General features: G+C 44.7%; 1 protein-coding gene across 1 annotated transcript in view; it reads right to left on the reverse strand.

Annotated features, from left to right (window-relative positions):
* The window catches only part of Lhfpl6 (LHFPL tetraspan subfamily member 6), a 197,186-nt gene that overhangs the window by 14,289 nt on the left and 156,643 nt on the right, over positions 1 to 26,254 (reverse strand). The window contains exon 3 of the mRNA XM_048424703.3: positions 13,189 to 13,287. Coding sequence (XP_048280660.1) covers positions 13,189 to 13,287 — 99 coding nt within the window. The remainder of the gene's footprint in view (positions 1 to 13,188; positions 13,288 to 26,254) is intronic.

The raw sequence follows: 26,254 nt of genomic DNA on the forward strand, positions 1-26,254 counted from the left end.
CACTCTGATGAAAATGCTATGACCATTCCAGATCCCCCCTCCTAGGAGGCAACATCAACAATCAACATACCCAGCTGTGGTAATCCTCTGTAACCTGACACAGCTGAATTCATGAAGATGGTGGTGGCATTTTGGCTCAGGTGATAGTCGTGGACAAGAAGTAAACCATGAGTGGGAGGAAGATGCCAATAGGACAAAAGAACCCAGAAACACAGAATGATCTAGGACCCAGGTGACCAGGTAATGCTGCGGGCGTGGCTGCACAGAGCGATACTACTCAATCCATCAAACGTCTCTGACCCCTGAGGTTTTCTCTTTCACATCACAATGCACCTATTCATTTTCCCTTGGTGTCAGATCGACCCAGGGCCTTCCCTCCACACTTTGCACTGAATGCAGGTTCTGCATCCCTCCATCCTGGCATGGCAGGAAAACACACATAAACCACCGGAGGGAAGTTAGAGATGCTTTTACCCACCCAACCTTCTCTCGGTTCATATGCCAAAGAACTCCAAACACCCAGGTTCCTTTGAAAAATACAGTGAAATTAGGACGGGTGAAATGGCTCCCATAATTCTCTGGGACACACCAGACCCATCTATTGATATATGTCTTTGTATCGTCTGTGCGAAAATCAGTTCCCCTCTGTCATATCGATTAGCTGAGTATCTGACAGCCCAGGCACCATTAGTCTTTACCTCTTAACACCGAAGTCAACCTAAAAGCTTTACTAGAGATATCTGCCATTTGGGAGACACTGTCGTACGAACAGTGGTGGCCTTTGGTTCCACTTCATGAACCGACACAGAAACCGGTAGTTAAGTGGGGATGGCTGAAATAGCCAGCAAGGCTTTATTCAGTTTCCTGACACAAAGACCACCAAGGTCATCGTTAGTTTCTATCTGGGGCTGCTTTTAATAAAGGCAAAGACTTCCTGGGAAACTCGGCTCTTTAATTTCTGGATGGCCCTAAAGAAAGAGTCTAAACCCCAAGTCTGTCTCCCAGTGCTATTGCTTGGCGAGGCCCAGGGCAGTTTTGTCCCAGCTTGTGTGGAGATAGACAGCCTTCAACTGTGATAGTGTTGGTCCCCTACTGAGGGAGGAGAGTCATCTGTCTATGTGTTGCTTTCATTGGTTAATTAATAAAGAAAACTGCTTGGCCTGATAGGTCAGAATATAGGTAGGCGGGGAAGACAGAACAGAATGCTGGGAGGAAGAAGGCAGTGAGGCATCGCCATGACTCTCCTCTCTGAGACAGACGCAGGTTAGGATCTTTCCCGGTAAGCTACCACCTCGTGGTGCTACACAGATTACTAAATATGGGTTAAAGCAAGATGTGAGAATTAGCCAATAAGAGGCTGGAACTAATGGGCCAAGCAGTGTTTAAAATGAACACAGTTTTGGGTAAAATTATTTTGGGTAAAGCTAGCTGGGAGCCAGGCCGCAGTCCACCGTTCTTCATCACTACACCCCACTGTCTGTCACTGTCACATTTCCCCTGAACACCGAGCAGAGTCTGCACACTCTCTGCTGACACTGAGCTATGTGGAACCCTGTGGCCGCAGGCAGGACTTTGACGCTGGTTAGCTGGCCCTCTCTGGGAGTTTTTCCTCAACAGTCTCGCCATGCTTGGAAGGCAAAACAAAGAAATATAGTTAAGCCAAATGCAGTCAAGCCCAGTCTTCTGATTCCTTCTGGTAAATTCCAATACCCACTGTAAAATTATGACAGATGGTGAGTGGTTAGACACTCTTTTTCGAAGACCTCACTTCCAAGATATAAATAAAAGCCTCAGACCAAATCCCGCTGTACACATACTTATTCAACAAACAGTTATCAGAAAGCAGGTGTGAAACAACTCAAGACGTGGTGGCGTTCCAAATGCCAGTGTTTGGAAGGCAGAAAGGCAGGGAGATCCCAGGTTCAAAGCCAGCCTGTGCTACACAGACTGTGAATCAAACCAAAAGATACGTAAGTGGCTCACTCATATCAAACTGTTTAAGATTTCTCTTTGCGTGTGGACCACCAATGTGTGAAGGGACCACTACAGGCAAATACTGCGGGCTCAAGCAGGTCTGTGTTGCCCTTGGCAATGCCCACTTATACATCCTTCAAGCCAAAGGCTAAAACAGACCCTTTGCGAATGATCCAGTGGTGGATACCATTCTAAATAGATGGCCATACCTGACTTCATCACTAAATGCGGAATGGTTATCACAGTACGCCTGCATGGTCCCTGGTAAGGAAACTGCCTTCGCCAAAGTCCCCCAAATATTCCATTGTTCCTTACTTCCCTTGAGAATGGTGGGAATTCCTAGCCTTGGAGCAGGAGGTCTCCGTGTGAGCCTGCCTCCCCACTGTGGTATGCATATGTTTGGGGTTTGGACTGCTCAGAACCTAGGCCATACAAGTTGATACATCTTCTAAACATCACTCATGGTTGCGATAATGTCTATTCCTAGATGAATGCTAGAATCCTCTCAGGAAAGGATGGGGAGATTCTCTGCGATCGTAGGCAGCGTTCACTCTCAAGCATCTTTAACATCAGTGAAAGTTCATTTGAAAAGATCCAGCATGCTAGTTAAGAAGACACAAATTTCAGCAATCAAAACCCATCTCTGGCGACTGCTGTGCTCATTAATAAGGCTTCTGGTGTTGATGAGATCCGTATGACAGCGGTGTTTACACTGTAGTGTAGACGATGCCCTTGAGCTGGGTTTTCTCTGTGTAGCAAAGCGATGCCACTGTCTACGCAGAGGTGTTTTGAAGTATTGGAACAGTATTGTAAAAGGAGGCTAAGAGCTGAGGATTTACCCTACTTGTGAGCTATCATATTAGACCAGCATGGGGACAATATTACAGCATAGCAAGCACAATGAGCTTCATGTTTTCTCTTGCCTCCCACAGACCACTAAGGCTGAAACTCAGTAGCACAGACAGATACAGCAAACACAGTGGGTTTGTGTCACGACTGAGGAGCTCCAGGCTTAGGGAAACTAAACTTTCTATATTGGGCTGCAAGAAAGCATGCCTGACTTTTACCCCAGAGGGAAATCATTTTGTTATATGGGCATATGACAGCCTCCCCTGTGATGTCTCCTAAGTCTGTTGATGATAAAGCTGTATGAGTTACCACTCAGTTGCTGTGATAAAAATCACAGCTAAAGCAGTTTAAGAAAGAAAAAGTTTATTTTGGCTTATGGTCTCAGAGTGATGAAGTCCACCATGGTGGGGAGGGCATGGTGACAATGTGGCAGCAGGTGTAGGAAGTTAGGGATCGCATTTTCATCTGCACACAGGAAGGAGAGAGAATAGAAGGCGGGTGAGGTTAGAAGCCCACCTCGAGTGATATGCTTTCCCCGACAAGCCTCCATCTCCACAGGTTACAGAAACTCCCTAAAAAGTACCACCAACTGGGGACTAAATGCTCAAATATGTGACCACAAAGGGGACACTATTCAATCAAATCACCATGGCAGACGTCTTTGAGATGGCAGATGGCAGTCAAGAATAAAGTCCCTCGACTCACAAGTCAGGAGAAACAAGGAAGCACTGTGGTACCCAGGGGGCTAGGTCCAGGCTGTGGACATATAGTTAACTCGCTGGGGAGACAGGTTGCATTTTCATAGATGGGACTTAAGATCAGAACTGGGAGTGAGCTGTGGCTGCACAAAGCATACTGTAAGTAAGGATGTTTTCCCCCACAGCAGTCCTTGCAAGCACTTCCACAGACCGTGAATCAGGTCCAATTCCAGTCTTCCTGGGGAGACCTGAGGCTCCTGAGGAGCCTTAAGTTCAGGTCATTCTACTTTCTGAAGTCAGATAAACAATGCTGTCTGCCAGAAGTGAGAAACCTTCAGAGATCAAGACTGCCTTTGACCAAAGTGTAAAGTTATGATCCTCTCTTGATATTAAATTCATGAGTAAATGAATTTTTAAAAGCACATAACACGTAAAAATCACACAAAACTTCAGGAGTTCTCTGAAACCTATGTAAATGAGCTGTGGCCTCTTGTTGTCTCGAGACCTCAAGCTGAGACCCACCTGGGGGTCAAACCCTCCTATAACACTGAACTCATTTGTAGCACCATGGATTGAGATATCCAGTCGTTCACCCCAATGAGTGCATTCAATACACAACAGATAAATGAATGTAAAATATAGCACTTTAAAGAAATAGAGTACGCAGGAACAGAAACAAGGTGATATTCCTATGAAACTCAATTCTAAAACAATTTATGGTGATGAGAAACGATATTACTAGAAATGATAGGACAAGGATGACAAACAATTGATAAACAGCAATAAATAAAGATGGCAGTGTGCCATAAAAGCAGAGCAAGATAACAACGAAACCAGAAAGAACAGTGGAATTCCTTTAATCTCTGATATGTTCCTGTGGTTAATCCTTTCTTGCTACTTGAAGAAGGTCAAGTTCTGAGTGAGAATCCAAACCTCAAAAACACTGCCCCCTGGACCAGTTCAATTTAATATGTTTTCTGAGCAAACTTTAATATCCAAGCAGAAGACAGAAGGAAACCATCAATGGGATTAAAAAAAAAATCAGGGCAGCACTGTTCAGTTTCCATAGGTGCTGCTTAAGGAGGCTGGACAGGGTCACCACCAGCAGGTGCCATAGGAAATGAAGACCCTTTGGAGTAGAGATTAGCGTAACCCAAGCACCTGCTTGGTGGCTGGACTTCAAGACATCTTCCTTTGCACAGGTTTGCTAAAAAAAAATTTCTTTCTTTTTTTCCAATTGCTGAATTTCATTGCCAGAAATTGCTGCAAGGAACTGGGTGAGGCTTTAAAAAAAAGCCACAGTCTTCCAGCCCAGAGAAGACTGCAACAGGAAAAAAATTAATTTTTCAAAACCGATTACCTGGGTCTTTAAACTATGACTGTGATCTTGACTTCTCCCTGAGTAGTGACTGAGCCTGAATCCCTCGGGGAGCCAGGCTGTAACTCTTACCTGGGTGTCAGATACTAGAATCTATAGAAGCAGGTGGAATGCTAACAGCTTTTGTAGCTGGCCAAAATTAGCAGGCAGCTGGCCCCACCACCCACTTAACTTCTTTGCTTCCTTTCTCTGGTTCCTTTTTCTGCTTTGAGCATGACGGCCATATGGCACATGGGATATTTCCATATCTACGTGTGGCATAGCTTGCGACATTGAACGTGCATGTCTGCAGTTCTAGGTGAGAAGAACTTGCAAAGGTGGGTTTAGGGAACCAGACAGAAGCAGGTGCACACTGTACAGAGTGCAGCAACTTTTCCAACTTTTCCTTCTAGAGAGACTAGAGGCATTTACTAAGTGATTACTTGAAGTGGCAATGTCCCCACGCTAATTTCATAACCACGGGAACCACTGTCCTTCTTAGAGCTTGTAAGTTATCTTTTGAGTAATAGGTTATAATTTGCAGGCCGCATGAATGTTCCAGAAATAAATCGGTAGTTCTTCTCTTTTCTGGGGTGTATGTAGAGGCCATCAGGAAGCAAGAATAACCAGAGAGCTGGCAGGTTGTTGTTGGTTTTTGTTTGTTTTGTTTTGTTTTGTCTTGGTGGTGACTGAGGGCTTTGGCCAATCAGGTATCACTGGCCTAACTGGACTTCCTGGGCCAGCAGAAGTTTCTCTGTATCATTTCTAGAGTTCCTGAGTTCTCCAAAATTCCTTGGAATACACAGTTTAGGTCTCAGCTGAACTCCCAGCAGCTGCCTGACTTCATGCTAATATTCTCTTGCACTGGAGCCTTTGTTGAGAGAATCCAGGCCCATGAAGGAACCCCTTAGATTAGATGGCATCCAGTAACTTTGTCTTAAGATTCAAAAGTTTGGGGACATGTCCAGTGAATAGCCACATACAGCACATAAATGGGGGTGCTAACAGAGGCCAGAAGAGGTCGTCAGAATGCTCAGAGCTGGAGTTACAGGCAGCTACGATTCACTATATGTGGGTGCTGGGAATCAAACTCCAGGCCTCTGCAAGAGCATGACAAACTTTGAACCACTGAGCCATCTTCCAGCCTTCCTGTCTAAGTCCCGATGTGTATTCAGATCTTCCCATTCGCTAGCATCACAAAATAGCCATCTCACAAAGGGGTTATATGTTTTTTTTCCCTGCCCAGTGTATTGGATGAGAGGAGTCTCCTGCTAAATGGAGGGATGGGAAACTCATTCTACTTGGGAGAAGAAAAATACAAAAACAAAAAACAATGAGAAAACAACCAACACCCGACTCCAGTAAGACAGTCAGAGGCAGGAGCGGCACACACGAAACAGCCAGGACAGCCACAAAGCTGTCCAGGAGCCTTATGAAAATAGCCAACATGATGTGTGTCATAGTAAATGTCACAGAGGCCAACAGAGTTGTTTCTGTCTTTGTCTCTACTCATGGAGGTTTCTGTGTATCAGCCAGAAAACAGGCAGCCAGGAATACCAGGCTGGGAAAAGCTCAAAACTGTTTAACTTAAGAGAGGATTGGAGAGGCGGGTGTAGGAGGAAGTGTTTTCTCCTCATCTTTACCCAACTGTCCTTAATATAACTTGCAAGTTATCTTTTGTATAATAAGTTGTAATTTGTAAACAAATGCGGTTAGATTTAAGGATGGAACACATGACTCAGGGGTCAGACATCATCGGAAGGAGACATGTTTAGAGGCATGTGGTTATCCTTTAAATGGCAGCAGGAAAAGTTTTCCTTGGCTTGAAAATGCAAAGAAAGACCCTCATCTTCTCACCGCTGGGATGCCCGAATTTAGTCCATGGTGCTGTTCCTCGGACACCAGCTGCACAATTTCAAGGAGAGAAAACAACGTGGCTTCTTAATCAAATTAAAGGGAAAATGAAAGCAATAATTACTCAGATTTACTTGGCAAATTAGCAAGACAAATTAATTGAAATGCTACTTTTGATCATAAGGATATAATTATAAAAGTCTTCGAAGGATAAAGACTCTGAGGCATGAATTAAATCAATTGGACAACCTGATTATGGAGACCATATGTTTAATATGTAACAAAGGGAAGACTAACGAGTGATTGACAAGCACACATTAAAAATGGCTTTGGTGCCATTTTTTTTTCAGATGCCAGCACTCAGGAGGCAGAAGCAGGCAGATCCCTGAGTTCGAGGTCAGCCTGGTCTACAGAGCAAGTTCCAGGACAGCTAAGGCTACACAAGAGTAAGCCCACCCCACATGCTCCCTGGAGAGCCAGGACCCAGAGTCCTAGGATAGATCAAACATGACTGGAAAAAAAAGTCTATGTAATAATGCCTAATGATATTCTGCTATGCTTATAGATTGCTGTCCAGTTCAGAAGTCATCAGAGAGGCTTCACCCAGCAACCGATGGAAACAGATGCAGAGACCCACAGCCAGACATTAGGCTAAACTCAGGGAGTCCTGCTGAAGAGAGGAAGGAGGGATTGCAGGAACCAGACAGGTCAAGAACTCCCCAAGAAAAACCACAGAATCAACTAACATGGAATGATAGGGATTCACAGAGACTGAACAGAAAACCAGGGAGCCTGAATGGGACCGACTAAGCTCTCTGCATACATGTGACAGTCGTATAGCTTGGTCCTCTTGTGGAACTCCTAACAGCAGGAGCAGGGGCTGACTCTGACTCCTTTAAGAAATTCTGGGACCCTACTCCTCATACTGGGCCAACCTTGACATATGGGCAGGTGCTTAGTCTTAACTACAACTTGATATGCCACGTTTTGGTGATCTCCACGAGAGACCTGCCACGTGCTGAATAGAAACAAAGAGGAGGAATGAAGGGGTGGGGGCGGGAGGTCGGGAGAGGGACAGAGAGGAGAAGAGAAGGGAAAACTGCAGTCAGGATATAAAATAAATAAATACATACATACATAGGTCTTATCCATATGACAAATCTCTACCAGGCCTTCCTTGTATATCAGAAGCTCTGCTGTGCACTGGAGTTTTCCTATCTCTTATACACTTGTTCTTTCAACAAATAGCGGGCCCATCGCTACTGTTAACACTTACACAGCAGAGACTCCTGTTGGTTCCTGTCACATCCACAGGCTACACTGGTGGGGTAAACTCTGATGCCTGACCGAGGACGACAATGGTGACCTTTCTCCTCTTATTGTCACCGTCAATTTATGACGTCTTCCTAAGAAGACAGCTCAGACATGCTATCCCCAGCAGTGGTCGTTTGTCCAAGGGCAGATGTGCAGCCAGGTTGGCCCAGCTCAACAGAGAGAGACAGAGAGGCAGATTGCATTACTGGAGAACAGCTTGTCTCTGTCGTTTGACATGAACTAGGATGCTCAGAGCTATGGGTACCAAACACATCTCTGCCCATGAGGGGCAGGAGCTCCAGGACAAGCCAACCTGGGAATGGTAGATGGTTACTGCTGCTCTACAGATGACTCTTCTCAAACACAGACCCCAGACTGTATCTCCAAGGCCAGGCCCAGTGAAGTCTGCACCTTAACTCTGGCCTTGAGATGAGCCATCTGAATATCCTCTTTACTTGAGTCAGTTTAAATCAAGACTTTTGTAACCTACATATCAAAGCCTACTAATTTACATCAATGATCAGCATTGAAAATACCAGTGAGGGTAGACTGAAAAGGGACTAGGCAGTTCAGAGCGCCGTTCTTGCAGAAGACTTGGATTTCGTTCCCAGGACCCACAAGGTACCCATGATCTATAACTCTGGTTTCAGGGATCTGACACTGTTTTCTGAAATCTATGGTTATGAGTTATACATGAAGTACACATACATACATGCAGTCAAAACACTCATACACATAAAAAACTATTTCTAAAAACAACTGAGACAATAATGAGGTTTCTAAGAGGTGGGAACCAAGCATCTAACTTTCTCAACAAGACCACTTCTGATTCAGATGCTTGACAACTACTGTCAAAGGGGAAGCAAGCCTGGTGTGATCCATACAGTCACTGGCCAGCCCGTTGGGACCGTTAATTCTGTTTTAAAATGAATAGATTTGTAAACACTCCTCTCCTTTATTCCTCATTCAAAGGTCCGCATTGTAACATTCTCTGATTTGTCCAAGTAGCTACTACTGCAAAACTAATTCAAAGTTCTGTATTTAATATGAAAATGCCTGACAAATATGTGATAGAAAAAAACATAGGCATGCAAAGAACAAAAGCCACAGACATCCACGAACAACCTTCTTTCCTTTCCTGTCTAAAAAGTGGAGACGTCTGGGTTAGATCTTCCCAACATTACTCTACAACCACGAATGCCAACGTTCTGTGAAACGCCTTCCTGCCTATTACATACATTTTCTGGGCCAATTCAAATGTTTTCCCTAGGGGGTCCTTACTAACCTGTAATCAAATGAAGTTACTTTGTATCTTGTATCCATGGTTTACACTTGGTATTAAAACTTGATCAGACAGAAAAACTAAACACAAAGAAGGCTCCTTTTTGGCCATTCTCCTTCATCTCCCTGTAGCCCCTCCACAACATCCCCAGGGAAAGACAAATGATCTTTTTTTTTTTATTATTTGATGCCTTAGAATTTCTATTGCTGTGAAGAGACACCATGACCACAGCAGCTCTTATAAAGGAAGACATTTAGTTGGGGCTGGTTTATAGTTCAGAGGTCCAGGGCATTATCATCATGGTGGTGCATGCTGGAGAAGCAGCTGAGAGTCCTACATCTTACAGCCAATAGGCAGTAAACTGTGACATTGGGCAAACCTTAAACAAAAGAGACCTCAAAGCCCGCCCCCCACATTGACATACTTCTGTCAGCAAAGCCACGCCTACTTCAACAAAGCCACACCTCCCAACACTGCCCCTCCCTATAAGCTTAGGGAGGGGGGGCGCAATTACATTTAAACTGCCACAGTAGGTAGCTCATGATGTATGATGTATGATGTAAGACAGTTTTAAACTATGATAAGCAAAGGGGGAGGCAGCACAAATGCCCAGCAAGGAGATGTTCAGAAGTAACAGCTTCGTAAGGGAAGCCAGCACAGGCTTCTACTATGTGGGATGGTTTGATAATGGTTTTAAGGGTAGTCAGCGTGGACTGATATGTGGGACGGTTCTGACAATGGCCCTCTGCTTCTCTTCTTAGGGCTTTTGAAAGAAGATGACAGAGTCCCCCAAAGCAGAACCCAGAAAAACAGTACAGTAAGCGAAATTATTTACACAGGGAATCTGGACCCCATTCTCATCTTTAGATGCCATTGTCTTTCCCCCTCATCATCCAAGCAAAGAGAAACATAAAAACTACCAGGCAGAAATTAAACTGTGCGAGTCTCTTGAATTGCTTATGTGGTTTTAATAACATAAAATTAATAAGCAAGAGATGGAGAGGCTAAGAGCACGGTTGCTCTTTCAGAGGACCTGGGTGCAGTTCCTAGCATTCACGTGGCAGTGCAGAGGTATCTGCAACTCCAGCTCCAGGGAATCTGATGCCCTCTTTTGGCCTCGAGAGCACTGCAGATGCGTGGTTCACAGACACCAAGGGAGGTAAAAACACATATACATAAAGCAAAAGCAACTTAAAGAATAAAAAATAGAAAATAAAAAACAGTGAAGAGGCACGCTTTAATTGAACATTCAATTTTTTTGATGAATGGTGTTGAAAAGACAGAAAATACCGGGGTCCAGCAAAGAAACCTCAGCGACGAGATCTGAATCCTGTTGTGTACTTGACTACCTAACTCAACGTGGCAGCCCAGACCCAGGGCAGCTGAGGACAGGGTTCCGGTCAAGTTGGAGCCTGCGTTAAACAGCTAGGAATGTTTCAAAGGCCAGGGAAAGGAAAAGCCAAACAACATATTAAAATGTCTCCCTTGGACACAGGACACAGTTAGAGCAAAAGGCAAAAAGGCTGTGTAGAGTCCACTTGGTGCCAGCGTTTCTTTGCTTTTTGTTTTTTTCTTTTTCCTAGATGAATGGTAACTACAGAAGTAATCCAAACTCAGGCAAGCTTGTACTTGAAGAGGGGAGAAGAGAAACAGGGGGTGGCTTGCTTTATTCCTGCAAATGGGGAGCACACTGTGTCCTTTGGAGAGAGTCAGTGTCCTCCTGAGGAGAGCGAAGGTGCTTGACACCCAGTAATACAAACCACTTCTTTCAGGTTCTCAATTCTGTTTACTTTTCTTCTTCGTATCCTTTTATTGTCTTTAAACAGCATTTTGCTATGTAACTCATGATATTAACAAGGGGAAAAAAACAGTCATCAGCATTGTAACATAAACATAAAAAAAAACCCCTGATTTAGAATGTGATCAAAACCCTTGGGCCAGTTCTCTCAGAACGTTTCTCCTGGAATTGGATGTCTTATGGGAGCAGCAGGGGTTTAAGACAGTAAACTGCATGGGTCGAGGATGGCCCGACAGGCAGAGGCTACGCTTCCAGTCCACAAGGCAGAGGGAGCAGATTGGCTGCCTTTGGCAGTCACAGCTGCACAGCTGTTCCAAATATGGCATCTTGGACTTTGGGAGACCTGCAGAAGCAGGCAAAGACACTCTGACCTGCCTGAGCCCTGAGGCCCTGATGCAGGGTCATGAAATCTAGGCAGACTACATACTCCCTCTCTAAAAAAGGAATAAGCTCCACAAGTGTCTGCACCTGAAAGGTATCTATGTCTCTTCAACACAGGGACATAGTGAAGGAGACAGATGGGAGACAGATGGCCTAGCTATTACGATTGGCTCACACCCCACCCCGCCCTGTCCAATCACAGCTCTCCATGACTACCCTAACACCTTATTAAACCTGGACAGGAAGCCATGGGTTTAGCCTCGATACAATGTCTTTTCCAGCTTATGAAGATCCTTATATTGCTTTAGGTGCACATTTCGTTCCTTCAGCTAATAGCATTTAAGATACCAGCCTACCTGGGCGTGGTCTCCTATGCTGTAAATGCAGCTGTAAAATGTGTGCACACCCTCTTGCTTCCAGCTCTCTTCTGGCTGCTAGACTCTGTTCCTGTTTGCGCAGAGGGCTGTTATCTAGGACAGTGATCTGTAAATTTCCCTTAAATAAATAATCCCACACCAGTTCAGAATTATTAATAATTAAGGATTATTTTGTAACTTCCGACTTCATCATATCCTGTAAAACTTATTTTAAATACATTTACATGCTTTCCCCTTACTAATCTACCTTTTCAATAGGGCCCTGAGTCATGAACCCAGTGGGGGCAAGGAGAACACACGTCCTGTCCTGTGCAGTAGTGGCTTAACAGTCCTTAGTCCTTGTCTGTTAACACTGATTCCAGATAAAACACTCCAAGAAAAAGAATTCAGCAAAGACAACCCGTATTCATCAAACATGTCATTAGGACATACCTTAAAGCAATAGAAAGTGGGGTAAACATAGTTATTTTCTCAATTGAAGAGAGATGGGGGGGGGTGATTACATCGGTGTAAGTTTATCGACCAAGTAAAGCAGACCCTATTTGCCACAAATGAAAATCTTGAATACTACGTAATATGCACACCGTTAGAAACCACGGAGGCTGCAGGGTGGGGAGGATGCACTTAGCTACAAGTAGAAAGCAACCGAACTTGTGCATTTAGCACAGAGACAAGCACAGCCATTAAGGGGCCTTCACACACATGCAGAATCCTACGCACTCATTCCGTCTGAGGAGTGGCGGCTCACTGCTTCTGCTGTGGGATTCTTGGATGGACTCTTCTTCCCTCCAGTTCCCTCTGCTGTGATGGGCTTCCTGTCCACCAGGAGCGTCCATCTGCGGCAGGTGATCACACACACGCCCATACTCGGGACCCTGCTGCAGCTCTGTCTCCCTCCTTCCCCTAGGTGCTCCATACCCCACAGAGAAACTGCTCTGCCCTCCTTGCAATTTCCTTGACTATTTTGTTTGTGTGAAGTCCCCAGAGATGTTTTCGGCATGTATAAGAAGTAATAAATATATGATTTTGAACAAATTAATCAGAGAATATAAATATTCTTGTGAGTAGAGCCATTTTATTTTCTTTGAGTCTGAAATATTAATCACAGTGCTGGCAAACAGTAGGGTATTAATGATTCCTCATTAGACAAATAGATAAATGTATGTATGTGTGTGTGTATGTATGTACACATGCACGTATGTATACCATCACACATGATGACTAGCTGAAGGCAGCCCCATGCTGTCTTCCTTCCAGGAAGCAGCCAATAAGCCCTTTTCCTAGAAAGGATGGCACAAACTTACCCAAGTCAAACTGGCCAGAGATGTAGCCACAAGTCTGCCGGACTTCCTCGCTGTCCCAGCCCAACGGGTAGAGGGCACAGCCAGAGCCAATCAGCAAGCCTGTGGAGAGGTAAAACAAGAAGACTTTACAAATCAAAATTGAGAACATGACAGGCCACGGTGCCTGCCCTTTGAAAACACCATGTTAAATTCCTTTAAGCAATCTCAAGTCAGTCAGATTCCAAGAATAATACTGAGTCTGCTTAAAATAATAGTGAAAATAGCAACAACTCAGTTTGTTTCCAACTTTGCCTTTTAAATGTACTAAAAACCTTGGAAATCCTGTTAAGGAAGTAAAATCAAGACTCTCTTAATCCCACTTGCCAAAAGCCAACCAATTCCATTAATCTCATGGAGAACTCATTCTAGAGCAAGCGATGTTACTAAGTTGTACTTCATAACTCATTGGAGTTTCTGTTTCCAATATAAGAATCAACACCGAAGGCTGCACTGTTGTGAAATTTCAGCAGGAGCAGAAGAAACAAGAGCCATGCCGGCTCATCCCTTGAGCCTGTGAACTGTACTGTCTGCTCTTGCTATGCTGAGACTCACCCAGCAGTCACACAGCTCAGGAATATTCTAGAAGGCAGATGCACGGACGTCTAAATCCTCTTCACACGCATGTAAAACCAAAGTGTCTGAGAATTAGACGAAAGAAAGCGGCTTCATTTGAATATAAATCCGCTATCTTGGCAGCAGACAGTGCTAATTGCTTTCTGTGCGTCTTAAATTTTATGTGTGGGTTTACAAGAACCTGAAAGGAATTGAAAACCATGCCCCTGGATTCTGTGTACTAATCTGAAAGTAAGATATGGTCACGCCAGTCTGTGAGTATTATTACCACTCACGACACAAATATGCTGAGACAGTAGCACCTACCAATGCCACTGTCTGATGGGTGAGAATGCCAGTTATCAGCCACAACGTAAGCAGCCCCGCATGGGAACACCCTTCAATACAGTAACATGGATGAGAAATGCCCTAACAGGAGAGCTTTGTCACTGACACATTGAATGCTTTCTGTATCTCTCCACCCAGCCTTTGTCCTGCTCTGCACCCCAGAGAGTGGCAGTGAGGGGTTAAACCATATTTCTCTAACAGTCATCTAGGGCAGAATGGGCCGTGCCCTCCCCAAACGCTGTGCTAAGCCACAAAGAGAGTCCCCTGGTGAGATACTCATCCCCTGCCCTGGTGCTCCTCCAAGTGATCAGAGGGTCTGATCTGAGAGTTCAGGATCCTCAGGACAAATCATTGACTGCAGTTTGACCCGTCTGCAGTGCAGAATTGGGATTCAGGTTCTGGCTGGGATGCCATCCACAAAACAGTAAGGCAGGGTTTGCTGACCGGGCAAGTGCCCACTGGTCAGCTTCCTCAGGCTTTTCTGATTGGGGAAGGTTTTTTTTGAGCTACGTTTCCCCACCATTAGGTAAAAAGATGTTGATGATGTCAGAGTTTATGCAAATTTAATCCCATACATATTAAATAATCTATGTAAGAGCATTACATGATAGTTCTTAGTAGGTAACACCCATTTTTGAGATTTTGTTAGTGATTTTTAAAGGGTAACAAAGACAGAAATGGGGTAGAATTTGTTCAAGTGCCAAATTAAAAAAAAAATGGTAATATGTAAGCCATCAACAGCTTTCCCTGTCTAATTTGGAAAGAAATATTCTAATTTACTAATCATGAAGTTCCCAAAAAGTACTTTCTTGGTCCGGCGGTACGCTAGGGTTTGGGCCCTGAACAGGAAGGAGCTGACCCATGCTAAGTTATACACCCAGGAAGGAGACCAGCAGTTCCCTACAGTACCAAACACTTGGGAATCAGTTTCTTTGCAAAATCCAGGGCTATCTTTGTGAAGCCACAAAAAGTAGACTCAGTCATGTAAATTAACAATTTTATACACAGGAAACTCGCACTGTGTGTGTGAATTTTAGGCAAACTTCCTACCTCTGCTACATTCCGGCCCTGAGCAGGACCCTTAGAAAGCAACTACAAACACATGCTCACGTTTAAGAATTAGCTGTTTCGTGGAGTGGACAAGTTCATGTGAATTTTTCTATTAATCTTTACGGAGACTGTGCTTTGCCGTCTACTACTGTCTGCTCACAGGAAGGACACTGTAGATGTTTCTAGAAAACAAGAGAAATGTTTCTAGAAGACAAGGGTATGCACCTTTAGGGGACTAACTGGTGGCTGCACATTTTAGGATCTGCAGGCGAACACCAGTGGTCAGTAAATGTCTGCATTAGCGGGTGAGAACCAAGAACAGTCAGGAAACCAGTTCTGTCTCGCAATGAAGGACCCTGGCAACTCTATCAAAGCCATCACCTTATTAGTATTGCAACACATATCAGTCTGACACAGCGAGTATCAGACTGGAGACTCAGAAAACTCCAGGTCGTAGCAGACAACACTAATCTCCTATTCAGGGTAAATGTTATCGAATTTGGGGCCTATGTCCCAAGGCAGGTCCAGTCACCCATTCCCAACAAACCAATTAAAAGAGCCAAATAATTATGGAAAGAAGAAAAATTAGACTTATTCAGTGTGGTCACACTGAAAGACAGAGAGATAGGGACTCGCTCCTATCTTGGGCGTCCCGAGGAAAGACTGAGGTTAAAACAGTGGGCCATGGATGAGTCCATCTAAGGGGTCCTGGTCCGGCGTGATCCTGCCCACTATTGACTCATCACTGTCTGGCTCCAGTCTTGTCCCACGATGGGGTGTGACAAATTGTTAGAACTATGTGATATCTCTTTCTGGAAGCCGAGTTCCTCCTCTGGTGTGGCCATTTCCTCCTGCCAGCATCAGATTCCGAGAGGAAATTCCCATTTATTTGGGGGCTGTTGTTTCGATAGCCCGATAGGTTGAGAACCACAAGTGCCTCTTTAGAATATCTTCGCTTCTGCCGCTCCCATTACAGACGGGTGGGCCGCCGAAGAGTTGCCGTACTGCATAGTACAAATATTGACCATTTTCATAGCTTTAGAAAACTCCAGTGGAGAGTTCTGCTCTAAGGACAAACTTCACGAGGGTGCCAGCTTTCCAGGCTCATACCCAGGGCCTGGTATTTTTTGGCAATAATTAAAGTTCATGCCTATTCTTCAGTCTTCTTTCTCAGGTAAGGGTGGGAACTTCAACTCTAAAACTTGTTCTCTAAACTGTCCTGCTAGCCGGAGCTTTGTGACACAGTGCGTCAGGGAGACACTTCTGTGTGGAATTCAGAAGATGAGATAGGAGTAACCTGGTATTTGCCTCAAGTCTTTCTGCAGATGGCAGACTTGAGATCTGGGGAGGGTCTTCCAGACATCCATCCCCTCCACATTACCTAGAGAACCTCAGGTTTTTTTCATCCCTGGACCTCTGGTTTCTGGAATTCCTCAAGTCAGCTTCTCTGACCCTCACTTTCCCAGACCTTCTAGCAAGCCCGCAAAACTTCAAGTCCATGGCTGGTCCATGGCTGGTTACTCATACAAGATGCAGGATATGAATTTTTCTATTCTCTCATACTGCTCAAATATTATGCATATGTTTAATTAAATATCACCTTGAATAAGGCGTAAGCTAATTTTTTGGGCAGATATCTATCTATCTATCTATCTATCTATCTATCTATCTATGTATATGTGTATATACACATACACACACATACACACACACACACACACACATTATCAGAGGGTTAGCCTTTAGCCATTTCTGTGACATCCTCTCAGGGTAAGAAATTTAACATGCTAATTAACCTCTCTAGGAGTATGGGTTTCTGAGTGGGTGCTTCAAATGCCAACTCACTGCCCTTAAGGTGTGGATGGGAGTTAACAAGCATTTTATGGTCTCCACTGAATGTACTGTATTGTAAAAGGAAAGTCATTAAATGCAAAAGTGAGAACATCTTTCTGAAGGAAAGGTCTTGCCCCCATCCTGTTGCAGCCCTGCCACACCTCAGTCCACGGTGTAGAAATGTCCCCCACAGTACCATTTGGAAGGCCATGACTTATTCTCCACGTGGGTCTTATACTACATGCTGCAATTAAGATCACAGGAGCTGAAGTATCCGCTCCAGTGATGTCTCAGTGATCCAACAAGTCTGGACCGTTCTGGCTGCCTACTCTGCTCATCAGGAATAAATGGCTCCAGAGACCCTCTAGCTTCAAACTTTAATATTATTTATAGAGATTTTCTTTATTATATTTATAGACCTTGTTACCATCCAGGCTTCATTTTAATTAAGTTCCTTTGCCACTACATCAAAAAAAAAATCATGAAAAAGCCACATGATCACACGTTTTGGAAAAAAAAAAACAAACCTGTGCATTCAGGAGGGAAAGTGAGGAAGGGTGCTGGGGGCAGGCAGCCTGAGATGCTGGGGAGGTGTAAGATTCAGCCTCACTTGGGATTAAGGAAGAATCTATTTTTGCAGTCCTGGAGACTCTTGTGACTTTTACGAGGTCACGAGTAAGTCACAAATTGCCAATTAGAAGAATCTCTCCTTTCCACCTCTCTTCACCCCTGCAATCCGCTGTTGGGGGTCGGGGGTGAGAGCAACACATCACCAATAAGGGCATTTTGTAGATTGAGGGGAGATATTGCCTTCTAAAAATGAATAAAAAAAGAAACTAGGTGACTCAGTAACCCTTCAATTTAACAAATACATTTTAGTAACATGTTGGTGATTAGGCCTTCCATCCTCCCTGGGGCTTGAGGCTCATTCTGTTCAAGAACAACGAAACTGTCTGAAGAGCCACATCAGAGGGCTGATCTTTCTGAAGAAGCCATGTGCATGGGGATAGGACCTCTGTCTGATAAATGCAGAGGCAGACGCTCCAGAGCGGTGCTGGGTAAAGTGAAAAGGAAGTCTACTTTCAGGGCTGGGGAGATGGCCCAGTGAGTGGCTAAACACTCTTGTTGCTCTTGCAGAGGACCTGGTCTTGGTCCCCAGGACCTACATGGTGGCCCATAACCATGTGCAACTCCAGTTCCAGGGGATCTGATACCCTCTTCTGGCCTCGGTGGGCATTATATACACATGTAGGCAAACCACGCATTCATATGGAATAAAAAAATTATACAAATAATAAAGATTTAATGAGTCTACTGTTTAGCTCAGTGAGCCCCTCAGCATGGATACTTCATCTGTCCTCATCCTCCTACAGGGGACTTCCTAGCAGTTCTTTCTAGTGTCCAGAAAAGGGTAGCAATGTCTGCCACAAGATTATTGATTTCTTAGCGTTTGAATGGGAAGCCGAAGTGCTGAAGAGTTCAGAGGTTCAAGAACAGACCTGGGGCTGGGAATTTTCCCTTCTGTAAAACTCTTTCTATTCAAACTCAGCACTGAGCACTTGGCCTGCAGAATATTAACATAACAATTCAACTCCTGCCAAGAAAGCAGAACAAACTCCTAGTCAGCCTTGGCCAACTGCTCTCCCCAGGTGGGAAGGACAGAGTCCTCATGTTAAGCTCATAAAGCCTTATATTTTTTTCCAGAGGACTCTTGAAAGTTTTTAATGTGTTCTCACTCCTTTTCCATGACTATTGCGCCAGTTTTTTTTTTCACCATTTTTTTTTTTTAAATAGTGTGACTTTTCCCACCCATCGCCCCTTCAGCGGTCACACCCGCCTTTTCCCCATCAATTCATCTTTTATGTTTTTTGGAGACTTTCATCCATCCTCCAGCCCCTTTATCTCCCTTTCTGTGGCAAGCACTGAGGGAAAGTGTTCTCTTTACTGTTCTCATGAAGGCTGCTCGATCTTACAGCCGGTTATCTGGGCTTTCCTTTGGAGTGGTTGGCAAGCTTCCATCTCAAAGCCTCCATATGCTAATTGGTGTAGGAGATAGTCTCCATTTCCACACTCGATAAGGACTCCTTACGAAATAGAACAGGAAAAAGGGCCAAGGAGAGGAACCCCTGCAAGCGCTGATATTATAACTCTTCAGACCCCAAAATGCGGCTAAAAGCACATGCCATACTGTGTAGTGTGGAGGGATGGTTAGGCTCCAGGAAGCTGTGTTCTGAGACCTGATGTGATATTGAAGTTTAAATGGATGGCTAAGCATATGCACATGTAAGTGGCCATGGTCTATTTGCAGTCCCATCCGCCATTGACCCGCCATTATCCGGGCTTCAGTCTCACCCTGTGAGGTGGTGTGACAGGTTAGCTGTGTGACATCTCTTTCTGGGGGGGGGGGCAATTCCATGCCTCCTCCTCTACTGGTACTCTCTAGGATCAGACTCCGGGAGAAATTCCCATTCCTTCCGGGTCTGTAGTTTCGACAGTCAGATGGTAAGACTGAGAGACACACATGTCTTTTTGGAATATCTTCATTTCTACCAGGTCAGTTCCATTTTCAAGCCTTAGGTTCATGCTCAAACTCCATCATAAAAATACCTGCTGTTTAGGTTTAGAGATGTCAGCATTTAGCCTCCCCAGGCCACATAGCAGTGAGCTACGTAAGTCACCCCTCCCAGGAGCTCCCACATGCACTAAGGTTTATTTGAGGTTGCAATGTCTTGCAGTTTTTTTCTGTATTATATCTCCTGTATATGCGATCACTCCCATCCAATGCACTCATTCACAATATTTGTTAAATAGCCAGTCACTGGAGTATTATTTGGCACTTTTTTAGGCCTTGGGAAATTGCGTAACAGTTCATAATTAACAAATAACACGAGACATATTATTGCCTCTATTTAATACAGAAGCTTATCAAAACAGGCCTGTACTTCTAAAATGTGCCGCAGCGTTTCCAGGAGACACATTCAGCATTCTGAGTGATCACTCCCAACCTCTATCTCCTAGAGACCCCACCAAGAGCCACATGCTCTCTGACCCACCCTTCTCACATCCACACATGTAATAGCCATGTTAGCCTGAGCCAGTCAGCTGCCTGCAATCAAAGACCAGGGACAGGGCCCTCCGAAACCTGCCAATCTCTGTTTTGCTGGGTGCCAGTGAACCCGGCATGAGTTCTAAGATACAGAGAGTCTCTGTCTAGAAAGTGCACCTGCAGGCATCACAGTCAGCAATGGCCTCTCTGCTCTCACAAGTAACAGCTCAGCGCTGCAATACAAAGTAAAACCTGGTCATTTCTGTATAGACAATGGTGTTTTATGGAATCACAGGCAGATTCTTGTCATTGTTTAATCATCCTGCAGACGATTTCGGGTTTTCTTAAACTGTTTTTCAAAATGGTCTGTCAACTCTCATTTCTTTTTCTTTTCCAGCTCACGGGACAAAAGACACAAAAGACAGATACAGTGTGTTAGGCCCCAGAAGGGCTTTCTGGCTCACAGAAAACCTCACAAACTAATTTCAGCCATGAGTGGCTTGTCATCTTTTCTCTTTCTCGGGTCCCAGGCAATTGCTACAGCTGATCATATCCCACCCTTGCATGTGACAGCTCTCAGGCAAATGCTCTGGCGTGAAGGCCTCATCTTCCCGGCCCAGGGGTGCAAAATTCGCCAGCCCCGTCACTTTGGTTCTTCAGGGTGCCCGGTTTTCTTGTCTGTAAAGTGAGGGAAATACCTTCCCCTGGGGCTACTGCAAGGGTTAAAGGTGATGGTGTTTGTGGAGAAGCGGCATAGCACTTCAGATCGAGAGCCAGTGAGAGGTCTTGGCTGGAATCCTTCCGTCTGGTCTCGCAGTTGGCAGCGACTTGATGGTGTCCTTTTCTCTCCAGGAAGAATCCCTTCATAGATGGGAAAGTAGGGAGGGCCCTAGCAAGAGGATTCCTACAACTTTGAGCATTGAACACTTGACCTAGCCATCATTATCAGTCACACATACTTCAGTTAGTGCAAATGACAACTTCGTAGCCGGACAACCCTCCCCTGTGAGCAGAGGTAGAACACCCTGATGCTTTTCCTTTTGGTTTATTTTTTTTCTTGCTACTGCTTTACTTTTAGAGGCACTGTTTGTATGAGCCAAACAGAGCCAGAACTAATGAAGTGGAGCAGGTAGAAGTGGAGACATCCATGTGCCGTTCGCCACAGGGATGACCAGAAGCAGAGGCGGTGCACAGCTGTGGCTGCTTGACACGCTTGGTTCATGGGTTTCACGATGAGGCTTCCGGACAATGCTGAACACGCTCAATGCTGCATTCACACCTCTGAGACAAAAGCGAGGGGCATTATCACTGACCCAGCGGTGTCCCTCATCTGTGTCAGAAGTCAAAGCAAAGTTGCAGCAGCTTCGAATTTCCAGAGTGTGGAAGAAGACTGGACAGAACTGTGTGCATGGGAGTCAGCTTTGGGCGGGATGGGGCGGGGAGCGGTGCCAATGCAGTTTCTGCTTGGCAGCTCCTGCTGAGGCTGAGACCACTGGCTAGGGCACACATGGATCAGCCGGGGCCTTTCAAGGTTGTTCTCCCGGGTCTGAATCTGATACCTCCCTAATTAGCTACGTGACCCTGAGTCTTTGACCTCCCTGAGCTCAGACTTTCATGCACAAAGTAGGTCTAATAATTTCTCTCTCTTAGCACGGTGCCTAAATCTGCAGTATTAACGTCAGAAATAAACTAAAGGCAGTGTCTCATTTGGAGCATGGCGTACACCAGTGCCTTGGTAGGGACATTGTATTTGAAGTGACTGTGTGGATGATAACAACGATCATGCTACCACAGGGGAGGTGCAAGCACTTCGGCTCGTACCCGCCAATCTCCGTTCCTTCAGGAGCAGCTACTGAACTATAGGTGTTCGTGAGTTCAAAGTGAGCACGCAGCAAGAACCTGCACGCAGAAATGCTCTATCGCTCGCTCATGTTGTCACAATAGACACATTTTCTGGATCCCATCCCAGGTCTGCAGCTAGGAATTGTTGCATCCCATCTAACATGGTATCATGAAAAGTTTTCAGCACTTAGAAGCATTGGAAGCAATACATGGCTAGCATCTGCTCGCCGACCATCATGGGTCTAAAATTGATAGGACTTTAGAATTTACTTACCTGTTTGTTTATTGCCTACTAAGCCATTTCCCCATTTCTCTATGGATCTGGAAATCTACACCTTTGGCGGGGGGTTGGGTGGGTAAGACTATATGTTACAGTAGACACCAAGGCTCAACTAATATATTTCTTGCCGTCTCTGGTACCCCACCCTCTTGCAGTATGCAAAACAGTTTGTCATTATCGATATACCATCTTCTAACCTTTGACCCAGAAGGGGCTGAAACTGGGACCCGTCAACTTTGGGAAGTGATATATGCACAAATCTCAAGCAAGGACACTTCTAACCTTTTCACAGTTCTCAAACAGCTCTCCTGCAAACTAAAATAGAAACAGCTGGCTTTGGCTCTCTGACCCAGAAATATCGATGGGAGCCATTGAGACACTTCAGAAAGCCCAGAATGACAGCGGAGCCCAGCAGAGCTGCTCACTTTTAAGTACAAGCATTCTCCCTTAAGGGTTATGCTGCTTTGTGCAAAATAAATTATTCTTAAAATAATAAAACAACAACACCAAAAAAACCCCACCACCACCACCAAAAATATCCTCAAGCAACCATCACAAGTTTTTCTTCTTTCTTTCTTTCTTTCTTTCTTTCTTTCTTTCTTTCTTTCTTTCTTTCTTCTCTCTCTCTCTCTCTCTCTCTCTCTCTCTCTCTCTCTCTCTCTCTTTCTGTTTTTGTAAAGCAGGGCTGGGCTTTAACAATAGCCTTTCAGAAACTAAACAAAAACAAAAGCTGAACTCTTAAGTACACTTCAGACTCTGGGCTTCACTCTCTCCTTGCTTGGCAAATGCAGATTTGATTCCAGCAAGGCTCCTGGCAATGTGTGCTCGGCCTCAGAAACCGTTTCCAGTGGAAAATCTGTCGGGACAAAGGCTTTGCAGCCTGACAACCTTGCATTCAAATATTTGGTCCGCTGCTTGCTAGATATTGGCTGAGCAAGCCTTAAACTTGAGCTCTAGGAGTTTCTTCAGAAAATGGATGCACCAATGCCTCGTACAGAGTCACTGTGAGGGCTAGATAAAATGTCTAAAGCCCCGGCATAGTACAAGACATATAGTTCCTATCTCACGACATTCTGAGAAAGTGGAAGGAGCACTGGGCTGTGAAGACTGAGTTTTATTTGTACAACAGTGGCTATACAAAAGGGAAGTGCACTACCTGGGGGTACATTGTTTTAAAGAACAGGTTGGCAAACGCTGGTATTCAAGGGCAGATAATACCATGTGTCTGCTCTCACAGACAGTCCAGCTCAGCATCATGACACAGAATGCTGTCCCCAGGCCCCTCCCACCCTGATAAGCATCCAGATCTTTGCTTTGATTCCCGATAAACAACCAGTTCATTTTCCTTGGCCAGGGGCTCTCCTCTGAGCGTGGGAAGCAGCCTCATTCATGTCTGATGTACTCATCTTGAATCTTCCCAGGATCCCTGGGGGAACTGACACCAGGGACCTAGGTGGTGGGATGGAGGACCAATCAGTGCACAGACTGTAACTATATAATGGGACAGTTCTTGTCACAGTGCCTCTTATAAGACCTGGGGTAGATTTAGAATTTGTGTCCTGTCCGAATGGAATTAGATATAAGACCTAGAAGCTCTGATTCTTAGCAGAACAAACGAAGTATGTTGTCCTAATAATACACAGAGGACTTGTGGATCCTGTGCCCTCTGGGAAGCGCCGGCTGGCCTGGGAACCAGTGAATTTGAGTAATCACGTTCCCTGGGAAGAAAGGAGAAGTGGGGGTGTGCACTACAGACAAGAAGACATGGCTTGAACCTTGTGTGGCTGCAATAAGCATTATTTCATCAACTGTTACCTAAGGGTGAATGAAGAAGAGGGCATGGCCAGATTTTACCTCAAAGAGATCCTGAACTGAAAGATAACGGTACGGGGAGGGCTGTTAGCTTTGGCATCTGAGGGACAGGGGTGTGACCAGGATCTTAGACTTGTCAATGCTTTGAGTCTCAGGATCGCTCTCAAGGCCAGGGTGATAGGCTGCCTGGACCACTTGGAGCTGGCGTGACATCAGAGCAGTGTATGTGTACGCAACTGCACAGCACGTAATAGACACACCGCAGCTGGTTGCCCATCGTGTTTGCACAGGGCAAGGGAGGGAAAAATCGTTTAGTATATAGCACTTGGGAGAGGACCAACAAGTGGAGGAAAATACCTCCCTTTCCCGCATCTTTTCTTTTCAGTCATGGCGACTGAAACCTGAGCCTTGTGCACGCCACACCGTGGTTTAACAATGTCCTCACTCCAGTCTTGATACCCTAACGGGACAAAATCCCCAAACACAGCAGAGGAACAGGTACAGGGATCTACTAAAGGGTGCCAATCCTTGAGATACGTGCTTGAGTTTTCTGGTGATCTGAATTCCATGGCAGGAGCTTGTTTCAGTTTCAACATGATGTTGAGTCTGAAGAGCAAAACTCACTCCTTACTACCACCCACGCATCAAGCGCTACAATGTTATAGCTCCCAGGCCTTCATAAAGTCCATTTTTTTCCACCAAGCAAAGAATGAAGGGCAGGAAAGAAACCTCAGACTCAGCAGTGAGAAACAGCTAACAAACTTGATTACAAGGTAGCCAGGACTGCATAAGCCATATAAGGCATTTATAACAGATTCCAGCTTAAAATATTCCACTGTCAATATCTGTGTCTATAAAGTATCCTTGTCACCAATGGACTATTAGAAAATCTGAGCAATCCACAGCATCACTGCTGTGCACCATCAGTAAGGCACATGGGTGGGCAACACAATCAAATACTTTAAACACTCAGAACACACACACACACACACACACACACACACACCTGCTTTATGGAACTTCTGAAAGTAAGAGTCCCATCTGTCTTCCTCAGGTCCTTTAAAAATACCATCAGTACCACGAAGACACAGCACAGCCATCTGGAAGAGCTGAGAGACAGCAACTGGGAAGAAATATCTTTCGGGACATCTAGAGTGATTTTTCCTTTCTGTTTTCTTTCCCTCCTGAAATGTCAAGAATGACTGGAGCTCCCAACTTTCCATCTGTGATCTCATGAGCAGTCCCAAGTAAGTTTGGAAAGTGACTTGGGAATTTTGTTTCCATTGGGTTCAATTTTTAAAACTGTAACAGAATTTTTCTTAGTTAAAACACTGCCTTTAGTGATTTTTGAACATTTTAATATAAAATGTATATTAAGAACGTGTGTGTGTGTGTGTGCGGGTCTTCCAAGTAGATCCCAGTAAGGAACAACAACAACAACAACAATATTTAAAATCCTGTGACAGGCAGTCACAAGGAAACTGCTCATAACTTTAAAAACATTATCCTAAATCGCATACTCAAATACTAGGAACAAACTTTAAAATGAGTAAATGCACTTGAAGAACTGACAGAAAGCACAACTAGAACCAAGCCTTACAAACATTTCTTTTTTATTTTATATGCATGAGTGTTTGCCTGCATACATAAATGTGCACTCCTTGCATGCCTGGTGCCTTCTGGAGGCCAGAAGAATGTGAAACCGGAGTTACAGATAGTTGTGAACTGGACTCCGGTCCTCTACAACAGCAGCCAGTGCTCTTAGCTGCTGAGCCATCTCTCCAGCCCCAGAATCAGTAGCCCCAAATCTAAGCATCTAAATATGAATTTTACAAAGAAAAAAACCTGAACACCAGATAAAGGCTTAAGATTCAAACATATACACACACACATACGCACACGCACATGCACACGCACACATATACATTTCATGGTATGAATATATATATATATATATGTATGTATTCACTCATAACTTGTACATACATCAAAGAGGAAGGAAACAGTTCATTTCTGACAAGAAAGAATGGCAGTATCCATCAGAGAATTAGTGGGTTTCAATAAGCAGATTTCCTGGGTAAAGGGAATAGGTCCCAGGCTGGAAGTTCACACAATCAAGCAGAGCAAGTTGGGAGCCAAAAGAGTATAGGAAAATCACAGCCAAATGGCACGAATGGGGGGGGGGGGGTTGGTCAGTAACATTTACAGAGTTCATTCATTCTGAGCCAGAAAAGTTGACTTCCACTTAGTAGGCAGAGGGGACA

This window comes from Myodes glareolus, chromosome 20 (genome assembly GCF_982192425.1).
Source record: "Myodes glareolus chromosome 20, mMyoGla1.1, whole genome shotgun sequence".
NCBI lineage: Eukaryota > Metazoa > Chordata > Mammalia > Rodentia > Cricetidae > Myodes > Myodes glareolus.